The 15,360-nt window shown below is 42.3% G+C and overlaps 1 protein-coding gene across 3 annotated transcripts in view; it reads left to right on the top strand.

The window, feature by feature from the left end:
- LOC137324451 (CAP-Gly domain-containing linker protein 4-like) overlaps positions 1–15,071 on the top strand; it is a 223,485-nt gene extending 208,414 nt beyond the window's left edge. For all 3 annotated transcript variants that reach the window (XM_067988729.1, XM_067988730.1, XM_067988732.1), the window contains one exon: positions 8,073–15,071. In XM_067988729.1, the coding sequence (XP_067844830.1) occupies positions 8,073–8,391 (319 nt within the window). In that variant the 3' untranslated portion in view covers positions 8,392–15,071. The remainder of the gene's footprint in view (positions 1–8,072) is intronic.
- Positions 15,072–15,360: the final 289 nt, after the last annotated feature.

The raw sequence follows: 15,360 nt of genomic DNA, 5'->3' as shown, positions 1-15,360 counted from the left end.
AGAAACTAAAGGGGACCAGCCACATAAATACTGTGGCTACAAGAGCAGGTCAGAGGCTGGGTATTCTGTGGCGAGTGACTCACCTCCTGACTCCCCAAAGCCTTTCCACCATCTACAAGGCACAAGTCAGGAGTGTGATGGAATACTCTCCACTTGCCTGGATGAGTGCAGCTCCAACAACACTCAAGAAGCTCGACACCATCCAGGACAAAGCAGCCCGCTTGATTGGCACCCCATCCACTACCCTAAACATTCACTCCCATTCAGGCACATGGGAACAACACCACCTGCACGTTCCCCTCCAAGTCACACCCCATCCCGATTTGGAAATATATCGCCGTTCCTTCATCCTCGCTGGGTCAAAATCCTGGAACTCCCTACCTAACAGCACTGTGGCCGATCCTTCATCACACGGACTGCAGCGGTTCAAGAAGGCGGCTCACTACCACCTTCTCAAGGGCAATTAGGGATGGGCAATAAATGCTGGCCTTGCCAGCGACGACCACATCCCATGAACGAATAAAAAAAAAATGCTTGTGTTGTTTAAAGCATTGTGGGGTAAAATTTCCATGAGGGTTCGTCTGATCTCCCACCCTAACTTCAGCGGAAACCCCCAAAGACATTTTATCCATTTAAGTTTCAGATTATTAGTCAAAAGGAATGTTATTTGCAATACGATGGGAGAAAAGCGTAACTACATACCATACTGCAGGCAATAATATATTAGCTAATACTGTCACACAAAGCTAGATTTTAATTATTGGACTGAGCCTCAATAACATGTCGCCAGCGAGCTGCACACCCCAATTGGGCCTCCCGCTGCAGTTCGGGACCAGTGAAATATCAGGCCGATCCGGCCGGCAGGAAGTGGGGAGTAGGGGGGCATTCGTGTTGTGCAGCAGCTCACATTATTCTGTACCCTACTCCTTTTGGCCCCACAAAAATAATTTTAATACTTAGCTTTTCAGGCTTCTTCCTCTTGCCCGCCAGGTTTTACTGAGCAGAGTGTCCACAGCGCATGCTCCGCCCAATAGGCCATTAAAATTATATCGGGGTCCTACGTACGTCATAGGGGTGGTAAGTCGACCACCTTAATTTTAATTCTGGTACCACCCCATTTCCACTGGGCAGACGGAGTTCAAATGTTTCCTGTAGTATTATATGAAGGGATCTCGATGGAACTTTAAAAAAAAGACTTGTAAAGATTGTGGCAAGTTATACATAGCTAAATTAGCTATGTGTGACAAATAAATTGCATTCCTTTAGCCCCTAACCCTATTGACCAACGTAAGAGCATTAAAATGTCAGGAAGTCATCCCAGAGTACTAAAAGAGGTAGCCATGGAAATAGTGGATGCATTGCTTGTCATCTTCCAAAATTCTATAGGTTATGGAACAGTTCCTGCAGATTGGAGGGTGGCAAATGTAAGCCCACTGTTTAAAAAAGGAGGGAGAGAAAAAACAGGGAACTACAGACCGTGTTAGCCTAACATCTGTAGTAGGGAAAATGCTAGAGTATTATAAAGGATGTGATAACAGGACACTTAGAAAATATCAACCGGATTAGACAAAGTCAACATGGATTTATGAAAGGGAAATCGTGTTTGACAAACTTACTGGAGTTTTTTGAGGATGTAACTGGTAGGGAGAATCAGTGGATGTGGTTTATTTGAATTTTCAGAAGGTTTTTGATAAAGTCCCACATAAGAGGTTAGTGTGCAAAATTAAAGCACATGGGATTGGTGGTAATATATTGGCATGGATTGAAAATTGGTTAACAGATATAAACAGAGGGTCTTTTTCGGGGTGGGAGGCAGTGACTAGTGGGGTACCGTAGGGATCAGTGCTTGGGCCCCAACTATTCACAATATATATCAATGATTTGGATGAGGGAACCAAATGTAATATTTCTAAGTTTGCTGACGACACAAAACTAGGTGGGATCGTGAGCTGTGAGGAGGATGCAAAGAGACTTCAAGGCAATTTAGACAAGTTGAATGAGTGGGAAAATACATGGCAGATGCAGTATAATGTGGATAAATGTGAAGTTACCCACTTCGGAAGGAAAAACAGAAAGGCGGAGTATTGTTTAAATGGTGATAGATTGAGAAATGTTGATGTACAATGGGACCTAGGTGTCCTTGTACACCAGTCACTGAAAGCAAACATGCAGGTGCAGCAAGCAGTTAGGAAGGCAAATGCTATGTTGGCCTTGAGTACTGGAGCAAAGATGTCTTACTGCAGTTATACAGGGCCTTGGTGAGACCACACCTGGAGTATTGTGTGCAGTTTTGGTCTCCTTACCTAAGAAAGGATATACATGCCATAGAGGGGCTGCAGCGAAGGTTCACCAGGCTGATTCCTGGGATGGCAGGACTGTCGTATGAGGCGAGATTGGGTCGACTAGGCTGGTATTCACTAGAGTTTAGAAGAATGAGAGGGGATCTCATTGAAATGTATAAAATTCTGACAGGGCTAGACAGACTGGATGCAGAGAGGATGTTTCCCCTAGCTGGGGGGTCCAGAACGAGGGGTTACAGTCTCAGGATACGGGGTAGGACATTTAGGACTGAGATGAGGAGAAATTTCTTCACTCAGAGGATGGTGAACCTGTGGAATTCTCTACCAGAGAAGGCTGTGGAGGCCAAGTCACTGAATATATTTAAGAAGGAGATAGATAGATTTCTAGACACAAAAGGGGTATGAGGAGAAAGCGGGAATTTGGTATTGAGATAGAGGATCAGCCATGATCATACTGAATGGCGGAGCAGGCTCAAAGGGCCGAATGGCCTACTTCTGCTCCTATTTTCTGTGTTTCTATGAAAGATAAAAAGCTATTTGATCCATAAAAGTTTATCCCTCCAATATACTAACTCTCCCATAACAGCACCCAACTATATTTTAAGCAACCCCAATATTTTTGCCTCTATTATGGACAGATTATTTCAAACATTTGACACTCTTTGAATGGAGAAAATCTGCCAAATATTTTTTTTCAAATTTACTTTTCACTAATTTCTATTTATGTTCTCTGGTCCTACTTTTCTTATGTACTTTGATGTTGTAATGTGGCCTTGCCTTATCTGTACCATTTAGTGTTTTCTCTCTAATGTCCTTTCCTCTCTAATGTCCTTCAACGCGTTGCCTTGAACGTGATTGAGAGAGAACGAGTGAGTATAAGACTGACTGAAAATGAGTGTGGGTGTAAAAGGAGTGAGTGAATGAGTCAGTGGGCGAGTGAGTAAGGGAGAGGGTGAGTGAGTAAGAGAGAGACTGAGTGAATGAGAGAGTGAGGTCCCCTCATCAGCTTTCCATACTATAAGGCTGAAGCTTTAATCTTTCATCATCACTCATCCTCTTTATACTTGGGGTCAGTCGTATTGCTCTTCTATGTACTCTTTCCAATGTAAGCATATCTTTTTTGCGCTGTGGAGACCAGAAAGTTGAACACACTACTCTGTGTGGTTTGACCAGTGCACTGTAAATCTTAGCATAATTTAGGTGCACTTATATCCCAGCCTACTATTAATTTTTTTAATTGCTTTGTTACATTGCCCAATAGTCAAAGCTGGGGAACAAGGGACAAGGTGTTGAACTCTATGATTAGTCATATGTGCACTCATCCATGAGACATATCTGCTTTTCCTTCGACTCCATTGTCACTAAACTCTTGATCATTCAACTTCCCTCCCTGGCTCTCATTTTAGCTGATATTGTAAATAGTTCCCTTTCCTCAGGCAGTGTCACCCACTTTACAAAACCGCCATCAACAGCTTCCATCAAAAATCCACACTTGACCCCTCTGTCCTTACTAATTACAATCTCCCTTTCCTCTCTAATGTCCTTGAACGTGTTGCCTTGAACGTGATTGAGAGAGAATGAGTGAGTATAAGACTGACTGAAAATGAGTGTGGGTGTAAAAGGAGTGAGTGAGTGAGTGAATGAGTCAGTGGGCGAGTGAGTAAGGGAGAGAGTGAGTGAGTAAGAGAGAGACTGAGTGAATGAGAGAGTGAGGAAGAGTCTGATTGAGTAAAAGAATGAATGAGGGACTTAGATTGAGAGAGTGTGAGACTGAGAGTAAGTGTATATAAGTAAAGGGATGTGTGAGTTACTGAGTGAGGATGAGTAATTATGAGAGTGACTGAGTGAGAGTTTGAGAGAGTGAGCGAATAAGTGTGATTTAGTGTGAGAATGAGTGTGAATCAGTGAGTGAGTGCAAGTGAATGCGAGAGCGTGAGTGATCATAAGAGTTGTAATCCGGGGGTGGACAGCAGTCTGCAGCATGCTCCGAACTCAGCCTTTGCCTTCTTACCTACCCCACTCACCCTCCCGCAGTCATGGCTGAGGTGGGAGAAAGAGAAGACAAATTTCAGTTCTTATGAACTGTAAACCACTGGACTACTCAGATATTATACAAGACTTCACTGCAGCTAAAGCACGAGAAGCTAGTTTTTAAGTTGTCATACAGCTCATATACTGAAATAACATCATTGTTTCAAGACCTTTATAATCATTTGATGTCATTTCATCTTGTGTTATCTATCACTTATCATTTTGTCAACTATTTTTAGAAAACCTATTGCAAACATGCCTTTTCACGATCGTACGTATGCGGATTTGACACTAAATTAAGTAGTATTTAGTGTAATTGCCTAGTGAAATGTAGGGGCCCCAAACCCAATCTTTGTACAGCGCCTCCACAAGGTAAATCTGCCCCTGGTGCTCCCACAGAATGCCCCCTCAAATATATCAACAGGAGGGGCTTGCACTCCCTCAATATGAAGATTATGTGTAACAACATACAGAGGAGCCTCCATGTCAATGTCCAATATACTGGAAGATGTCACAATACCTTCATACTGAAAAATGCAGCTCTACCTGACCTCTTCAGGGAAGAAAATCACATCAACGGATTGCTTTTGGGTGATAAAGCGTTTCCCCCACTCCCATGGATAATGACCCTATAAAGAGTGGCCCAAATAGAAACAGAGGAATACTACAGCAAGGTACATGCCTTGACATCATTGGTCATCGAGAGAACCATTGGGGTATTAAAGGCTCATTTTTGACAGGTCGGGAGGTGCTCTGCATATATCCCTCAGATCGTGTGTCCAGTTAAAACTTTGGGACGACCTTTGCCATTGTCTTCAACCCTCCCCGCCCCCCCCCACACAAACTCTGCTCCCTTACCACCGATTCCATCTCCCGCCCTGGCCACTGTCTCAGGCTGAATCAGACCGTTCGCAACTTCAGTGTCCTAGTTGACCCTGAGTAAGCTTCTGATCCCATACCCTCTCCATGACAAAAACATTTCCTTCCACCTGTGGGAAGGGCAAGGCAACAAAGCACTTTGTAAATGAGGGCAAGAATTGGATGTGTTGGGAACTTGAAGCCAGTGGAGATTGACAAGGACATGAGTAATAGGGGAGTGGGTCCTGTGTGGAATAGGATATGAGCGATGTACTTTTCAACTAGTTGGAGTATATATCGGGAGAAGTATATGAGAAGCTATTGGGGAGAGCTGGCAAAGCTGAGCCTGAAGGGACAAAGATGTGGATGAGAGTTTCAATGGGTGGAGGTAATGTAAAGGCAGAGGCAGGTGATGTTGCAGAGGCGGTCCTGGTGATGGATAGGATATGGGGTTTGAAATTCAGCTCAGGGTCAAACAGTACACCAAGGTTATGCACTGTTAAGTTCAGGCTGTATGAACAGCCAGGGAGGGAAATGGAAAAGGGCTAGAGTGTGAAGTTTTCAGTGGATGACAAACAGCATGGTTTTGGTCCTGTTGATGTTGGAGAAAGTATTTTTTTTTTATGACTAGATATCGGACAAACCGACAGCGCAGTCAGTGGTGGTCATAAAGTTGAGGGCGGCGATGGAGAGACAGAGCTGGGTTTATTCAGCAAATGCAAGGAAGCTGAATCCATATCTATGGATGATGTTGCCGAGGAGTGGAATGTAGATAAGGAATAGTAGGGGCCTAGGATGGAACCTTGGGGCTCTCCCTAAACCTCCCTGCCTCCCTACTTCACTCTCCTCTTTTAAGACACTCCTTAAAACCTACCTCTTTGACCAAGCTTTTGGTCATCTGCCCTAATATCTCCTTATGTGGATTGGTGTCAAATTTTGTCTGATAACATTCCTGTGAAGCGCCTTGGGATGTTTTACTACGTTAAAGGTGCTATATAAATGCAAGTTGTTGTTTGAATGATGGGATAAGGCATAGAAGTTTCAGAAAATGTAAGTGATGGATGTTTGAATGTGGACAAATATTTGGCAATCTGGACTCCATACAGTGTCTGTAATGAGGCTTACACTGTCTCTAATATTTTTATGAAAAATATATAATGGTGTTTCTTGATAAGGAAAGGATCCTGCCATCTAACAGCTGAATGCCATCGGTACCAATGGAGTATTTTGTATGCATTTTATTTCTTTGAAGAAGCCTAATGATAAAACTGTAAAATTGTAATGCTGGAAAAAATGAGAGGAGCTTTGGATGGAGTGCAATACCTCCAGCTGGGTGTGATTTGTTTTATTGGTTTTTATCATCATACAAGGCTATGTTGTAGCAATGCCATCACATTTTTGATGGTGAAGAAAATAGTGGTTTTATTTGTATAGTCACTCATGAACAAAATATTGATCTCATTACTCAGCATTACTTTACAAAACAGCACGCCTAGTAATATGAATCAAAGCTGGTGACAAGACCATGCACGTGGAACCGCATAGTCCATAGTCGTTAGTATGCCAGCTTTTAGCGAAAGTAATGAATATTTTTTACCATAATTTAATTGGGATTATTTATGTAATATATAAATATGGATAAGGCTATCCGTGCCCCTCTCCCACCTCATTTGCTTTACAGCACTACCAGTAAAATTGAGAACTGCCGCCAGCAGCAGCTCCACAAAGTAGCTATTAAATTGTCATCTCAACCTGCACTATTTTAACAGTGTTCAAGATACTTTAATAAGTATAATTAAAAAGTACAGCAGTTAATAGTGCCTTAATGCCCTGACATTTTCCTTGTTTTGGTGTGCCTCTGAAACAAAAAAAGACACGAAGCTAGTTATAGGATATTACTGAAGGTGTTTTATACAAACCTGTTGTAAATTTATGCTGGTGAAAAGAATGACAGTTGAGAAATGGACTTTATATATGCTGATCTTGTTTTTGAACTACTATTGAAATAGAACCTAGTTAGATTCAGAAAAATCTAAAAAAAGACTACAGAAAAATATAATTTGTGGTTAAAAAGCTTTGAAGATAGGAATGTTATTGTTAATCAAATTTTGTAACTAAATGTTTTGTTTGACAATACAGTTTATGCTCTGGAGTGGTAAAATACAAGCTTGAGCTCACAAGTCTCTCCACAGTGGCTTCCTGATCCTAATCTTTCCCCAGAAGAGGGGCCAGGTGAAGACCAAGCATTTTACCATGAGGGGGGGGAGAGTGACCCCGCTAGTTTTCACACACTGCCGCGTTGTTGGCTATGGAGCAGCAAATCTTCAGCCTGCCCTGTCAGCCAGGCATGGGGAAATTATTGGAGAAAAAAGGGAAAGAATACTAAAAAAAAACCTTTTAAAATTAATTCTCTCCAGTTAAGTCATGAAATTTGCTTTATCCTGGAGATGTTTTGTATCACAGTTCTTACAATGCCTGCTGGGAGTAAGTTTTTTTTAAAATTGACTAATATAATTAAATTGAGTGCAATCGCAGTGCAGTATTGAGCGATTAACATCCAAACATTAGAAACAGCTTTGAAAGTGTTTTTTATTTTCCAGTAGATTTGATTGAACTTTAACCAAATAGAGCCAGTATCATCAGAGGCAGGAGCTTCCCTCTATCTTCACACCTCAGAACATCTGTTATAAAGTAATCATACGATTTTGTAAAAAGAAAAAGAAAAGCCGCAAATTCTGGAAATCTGAGATAAAAACACAAATGCTAGAAATGCGCAACAGGTCAATCAGCAGCTGAAAAAGAAAAGTAGGCTAATGATTGGGTATGGACCTGTCATCAGAACTCATGTGATTTACCTCTCACAACACTATTTCTTGTTTCCAGGCCAAAAAATGCAATCATGAGACGAAGCTGGAGCAGCACAAGTACCATTGAGAGAAACGTGAAGTTACAGGAAGGGTCACAGGTCCTGCTGAGCAGCTCCAGCGAGATGGCAACCATTAAGTACATTGGACCTACTGATTTTGCTCCTGGAATGTGGCTTGGACTCGAATTGCGCTCACCAAAAGGAAAAAATGATGGCTCTGTGGGAGAGAAACGTTATTTTACTTGTAAACCAAATTACGGGGTTCTGGTGCGACCAAGCCGGGTCACATACCGAGGGATTAATGGCGCCAAACTAGTGGATGATATTTATGGGTAAAGGATTAGTTTATGGCAAGATTAGGGAGAATGTGGGGATGCTGGATTTAACATATGCATTTAAGCCTGGAGTTTCCTCCGCATTTGCGCTCAGATACGCCCATAATATAGGCGCAAACAAATTACGTGACTTAAAAGATCATTTAATTTTGAGCGTGAGTTTCATGCGTAACTATAATACGCCAAAATCTCCTCGATCTTTTACATTTTTCCCTCTGTCCAAACGAATTTCCGCCTACAAAACTGGCCACGCCCCCGAGTATCCTTCAATTGCGCTTGTTCGGGAATCTCAAAGCATTGCGACCAGATTTTCAGGCACAGCAGGAAACAGTGTCATTTTTTTGGTTGTTTAATTGCAATTTTTTGAGTTTTTTTTAAACATTTATCCTCACTGAGACCTGCTCTGTTTCTTTTAATGCATGCATTGAGGTCACAGGAAAACTGCACTTCATTGTACCCACAGAAATCTGCACCAACATTAACAAGGCTGTCAATTCTTTTCATTTGGGATGAGCATCACTCATTTTGTTCTAAAAATATTTTGCATATCTCGCTCCTAAAAATGTATACAATTTCATAAGTTGAAATGGGTTTTCAATCCGTCTCACTCATTTTGATCATAAATATCACAGATTTCCTTGATGATGACCGCTCTGTTAGAAGAGACTATTGCAAAGCATTTTAAGACCGCTATAGCGGCACTGGAGAAAGTGCAAAAAAAATTTACAAGTATGTTACCAGAACTGAGAGGTTATAACTATCAAGAAAGACTGAACAGGCTGGGGATCTTTTCTCGAAAAAGAGAAGACTGAGGAGTGACCTAATAGATGTCTTTAAAATGATTAAGTGGTTTGACAGGGTAGATGTAAAGAAGATCTTTCCTCCTGTGGGGGAGTCTAAAACTAGGGGTCAGAAATATAAGATAGTCACTAATAAATCCAATAAGGAATTCAGGAGAAACTTCTTTACCCAAAGAATGGTTAGAATGTGGAACTTGCTACCACGTGGAGTAGTTGAGGTGAATAGCATAGATGCATTTAGGGGGAAGCTCCATAAGTACATAAGGGAAAAAGAAATAGAAGGATATGTTGATAGAGTCGGATGAAGTAGGATGATAGGAGGCTCGTGTGGAGCATAAACACTGGTATAGACCAGTTGGGCTGAATGGCCTGTTTCTGTGCTGTAAATTCTATGTAATTATAGTAATGAGTTTTGATACTAGAAACAGAATTGTCCATTCAGCCCTTCAAGCCTGTTCCGCCATTCTGTTAGATCATGGCTGATCTGTACCTCAACTACATTTACCTGCCTTTGTTCCAAATCCGTTGATACCCTTTACCTAACAAAAATCTATCGATCTCAGTCTTGAAAATTTCAAGTGACCCACCTATTGGGGGAGTGAGTTCCAGATTTCCATTACCCTTTGTGTGAAAACGTGTTTCCTGATTTCACTGCTAAATAGCCTAGCTCTAATTTTAAGATTATGCCCCCTTGTTCTGGATTCCCCCACCAGATGAAATAGTTTCTCTGTATCTACTCTATCGAATCCTTTTAACAATGTAAAGACCTCAATTAGATCACCCCTTCTAAACTCAAGGCAATAAAAGTCAAGTTTATCCAACTAGGCCTCATAATTTAACCCTTTAAGTCCTGGTATCAGTCTGGTGAATCTGCGCTGTTTTATGGCATAAGTATAAGTCACATTAGTATCAGTAATGGTGGCCATGAAACTACCGGATTGTCGTAAAAACCCTTCTGGTTGACTAATGTCCTTTAGGGAAGGAAACCTGTCGTCCTTACCCGGTCTGGCCTATATGTGACTCCAGACCCACAGCAATGTGGTTGATTCTTAATTGCCCTCTGAAATGGCCTAGCAAGCCACTCAGTTGTACAATCTCACTTAAAAAAAAGTCATAATAAGAATAAAACCCAACGGACCACCCGGCATCGGACCACTAGGCACAGGACATGACAAAGGCAAACCGAGTCCAGTCGACCCTGCAAAGTCCTCCTCACTAACATCTGGGGACTTGTGCCAAAATTGGGAGAGCTGTCCCACAGACTAGTCAAGCAACAGCCTGACATAGCCATACTCACAGAATCATACCTTTCAGCCAACGTCCCAGACTCTTCCACCACCATCCCTGGGTGTGTCCTGTCCCACCGGCAGGACAGACCCACCAGAGGTGGCGGTACAGTGCTATACAGTCAGGAGGGAGTGGCCCTGGGAGTCCTCAACATTGACTCCGGACCCCATGAAATCTCATGGCATCAGGCCAAACATGGGCAAGGAAACCTCCTCCTGATTACCACCTACCATCCTCCCTCAGCTGATGAATCAGTCCTCCTCCATGTTGAGCACCACTTGGAGGAAGCACTGAGGGTATCAAGAGCACAGAATGTACTCTGGGTGGGGGACTTCAATGTCCATCACCAAGAGTGGCTCGGTAGCACCACTACTGACCGAGCTGGCTGAGTCCTGAAGGATATAGCTGCCAGACTGGGTCAGCGGCAGATGGTGAGCGAACCAACACGAGGGAAAGACCTACTTGACCTCGTCCTCACCAATCTACCTGTCGCACATGCATCTGTCCCTGACAGTATTGGTAGGAGTGACCACCACACAGTCCTCGTGGAGCCGAAATCCCGTCTTCGCACTGAGGACACCATCCCATGTATTGTGTGGCACTACCACCGTGCTAATTGGGATAGATTCAGATCAGATCTAGCACTCAAATTTGGGCATCCATAAGGCGCTGTGGGCCATCAGCAGCAGCAGAATTGTATTCCAGCACAGTCTGTAACCTCATGGCCCGGCATGTTCCTCATTACCATTACCCACAAGCCAGGGGATGAACCCTGGTTCGATGAGGAGTGTAGAAGAGCATGCCAGGAGCAGCACCAGGCGTACCTAGTGTAGTGCTGAAGACATGTGCTCCAGAACTAGCCAAACAGTTCCAGTATAGCTACAACACTGGCATCTACTCGACAATGCGGAAAATTGCCCAGGTATGTCCTGTCCACAAAAAGCAGGACAAATGCAATCCAGCCAATTACCGCCCCATCTGTCTACTCTCAATCATCAGCAAAGTGATGGAAGGTGTCGTCGACAGTGCTATCAAGCGGCATTTACTCACCAATAACCTGCTCACCAATGCTCAGTTTGGGTCCGGCCGGGACCTCTCGGCTCCAGACCTCATTACAGCCTTGGTCCAAACATGGACAAAAGAGCTGAATTCCAGAGGTGAGGTGAGAGTGACTACACTTGACATCAAGGCAGCATTTGACCGAGTGTGGCACCAAGGAGCCCTAGTAAAATTGAAGTCAATGGGAATCAGGGGGAAAACTCTCCAGTGGCTGGAATCACACTTAGCACAAAGGAAGATGGTAGTGGTTGTTGGAGGCCAATCATCTCAGCCCCAGGACATTGCTGCAGGAGTTCCTCAGGGCAGTGTCCTTGGCCCAACCATCTTTAGCTGCTTCATCAATGACCTTCTCTCCATCATAAGGTCAGAAATGGGGATGTTCGCTGATGATTGCACAGTGTTCAGTTCCATTCGCAACCCCTCAGATAATGAAGCAGTCCATGAACGCATGCAGCAAGACCTGGACAACATCCAGGATTGGGCTGATAAGTGGCAAGTAACATTCGCGCCAGACAAGTGCCAGGCAATGACCATCTCCAACAAGAGAGAGTCTAACCACCTCCCCTTGACATTCAACGGCATTACCATCGCTGAATTCCCCCACCATCAACATCCTGGGGGTCACCATTAACCAGAAACTTAACTGGACAAGCCATATAAATACTGTGGCTACAAGAGCAGATCAGAGGCTGGGTATTCTGTGGCGAGTGACTCACCTCCTGACTTCCCAAAGCCTTTCCACCATCTACAAGGCACAAGTCAGGAGTGTGATGGAGTACTCTCCACTTGCCTGGATGAGTGCAGCTCCAACAACATTCAAGATGCTCAACACCATCCAGGACAAAGCAGCCCGTTTGATTGGCACCCCATCCAGCACCCTAAACATTCACTCCCTTCATCACCGGCACACTGTGGCTGCAGTGTGTACCATCCACAGCATGCACTGCAGCAACTCGCCAAGGCTTCTTCGACAGCACCTCCCAAACCCACGACCTCTACCACTAGAAGGACAAGGGCAGCAGGCACATGGGAACAACACCACTTGCACGTTCCCCTCCAAGTCACACACCATCCCGACTTGGAACTATATCGCAGTTCCTTCATCGTCACTGGGTCAAAATCCTGGAACTCCTTACCTAACAGCACTGTGGGAGAACCTTCAGCACACGGACTGCAGTGGTTCAAGAAGGCGGCTCACCACCACCTTCTCAAGGGCAATTAGGGATGGGCAATAAATGCTGGCCTTGCCAGCGACGCCCACATCCCAATAACAAATTAAAAAAAATTAAAAATTGAAAAGCTTCCCCGATTGCAGGTTCTTAAATAAGCTGTGCCAGATATGCCTGAATGATGGTTAAATGAGTTGAAACTTAAATTTTAAGACTCAGAGAAGAAATATATTGGTGTGGGTTCGGCGTTTCCTTGAGCTCCAGTTGTTTATGCTCATTTATGCTGACTTGTGCTCATTTCTGCCTATTTTAAGTTTGGGCGTATTCTAATGAGATTGGGAGGATACTTGGGCTTAATTTTACATCGGCAAAATGGGCACAATTTTGGGTGCAACTTCTGGGCTGCACCCACAGAGGAAACTCCAGGCCTATGTATCTGGCAAGAAAATGAAAACTGTTCGAATGAAGATAAAGGGAAAAGTTAGGATGGATGAAGAAACTTTTACAATGCTGTTTGAATGCGTGGATGTGACATTAGTAATTCTTACAAGTGTACACGTAATCCATACAGTCTGTTGCACTTTTGATGATGGTAATACTTTTGCTTTTACCTGATTGTTAAGAGACATCAGTATCAGATTTATATATAGAAAAGCAATTGCATTACAGATTAGTAACTTTTAGCATATGATGCTTTATTATATGAAAGTGCCATAGAATATGTACTGTGTACTGTGCATGAAAGTATCTGAAAGCACAAACAAAATGTCACTTCCTAGTTCAGTCTGACAAGGTATTTTTGTTCCCGAAACACTTTCAATCATCTGGTGAATGTGCACACACAGCCGCCACACTGCTTCCTTACAATCTGCTGACTTACAACTATAGTATCCTTTAAAAACAATGCAGTTATACACAGTGCTAATCTAAGCACAATTATTTTTCACAGAAGCCCCCAAAATACACCATTTTAAAAGTTATTGTGAGGAGAAGTGGTTCAAGCTCAGTGCAGGGCAAAAAGAAATGTGATGCACTTTGAAGTTTTTAATATAATATATATATATTTAGAACATTTTTCAGAGAGAAGGGTTGTTATTTTTGAATATAGGTGTTAAAGTGTGTTATGTTTCATTGTGCTGTTATACTTCATAGAACAGAGGATGTTTCTTAATGGGAATGTACTTGTGATAAGTAAAATATTCTTTTTGTCTATTATTCCTATTAAGTAAGCAACATAAAAGTATTGAATAAAAACAGAAAATGCTGGAAACACTCAGCAGGTCAGGCAACATCTGTGGAGAGAGAAACAGTGTTAACATTTCAGGTTGATGACCTTCAACAACAATATAAAGTATTGTAACCTGAGCTATTACATCCTGTAAATGCCAAGGAGCTAAAGTCATTGTCCCATCTACATTGGGTGAAAAGAAGGTGTAAAACTGACTCATTAGTGATGCATTTACTTTATCTGCCATTAGCAACAGCCCCAATGGCAATTTTATAAGGTAAGCAAGTCAGGACTAAGATTCCCTGAAGAGATAATTTTCACCTTCATACATAGCAATGCTGTGATAGCAGTGTAAATACTGTAGTTGCTGGCTATCTTTTCTGTCTGTGGACAGGTTGAAATTAGTTTTTAGGAAAGATTTTACAATAACTAAACATGAATAAGTTTGTGTTTGTGCAATTTTTTTGATTTTTTTTCACTTTGGTAGCAATGGTTAGGGAAACCTTGTACAGTTGAGTGGTAGTGAAACTACTTCACATATGTACAAAGGGGAGCAGCTTCACTTTGGTTGTTTAACCTGATAAATGGCTATGATTATTTGCCACCTCTGCCTTTAGTGTTAGCATCATTTGTATTTATACAGCAATCAGTAGTAGCACTACTGTTGGAATGGTAATATAGAGGAGGTATAAATCTACTCATTGTATTATTTGTATGTCATCCATTTATTTTTAATAATCATCATTCATGAGAAGGGGATATATCAGTAGTATGTAAATTTAAAAATATTAATTTGATTTAATTATATGCAAATGAAACCTGAATATTGCATATGTTTTAATTGCTTATGCCCCTCTATTTGCTGATGCAGTAATTGATTTGTTGTGGTACTAGCTAGGAAATATGCCTGTAATGCAAACACCCCCGGTCTCAACAGTTCCCATAAACCAGCATTCCCTTCATTGTAATTTACTGGGAAGAAATCCAAATGCTGAGCAAATGTTCCTGTAATGTTCCTATATAAGCTCTGTATATGAGGTTCAGAAATCTTTAGTTATACAGCACAGTGAAGTGATTAACTGCAGCTATAGACTCTCTTAAGTTTAATATTAAAGAAACAGTTTTCTTTCCTCAGTGACCCAGCTGCAGGTGTAAATGATTAACACTTCTAGTGCTATAAGAAAGTTATATTTACTGTAGGATACATTGCAATAAAATGGTAAATACTATGGGTTGCTGATCTGGCAATATGAGAACCAGATACTCCTCTTGGTGACATGGGTGATTACTGGGCAAATCAATCTCAAATGGACTAATTCGTGATTTCATGAGACAGTAGGGCATATTTTTACAGCAGGAAAAATATCTGCCTGTTTAGATGAGTGCAGACATGGCCAGGACTTCAGGGTCAGTCACATTGTGGACCT

The sequence above is a fragment of the Heptranchias perlo genome, chromosome 8 (genome assembly GCF_035084215.1).
Source record: "Heptranchias perlo isolate sHepPer1 chromosome 8, sHepPer1.hap1, whole genome shotgun sequence".
In the NCBI taxonomy this organism is placed as follows: Eukaryota; Metazoa; Chordata; class Chondrichthyes; order Hexanchiformes; family Hexanchidae; genus Heptranchias; species Heptranchias perlo.
This window is presented reverse-complemented; position numbering and strand designations above follow the sequence as displayed.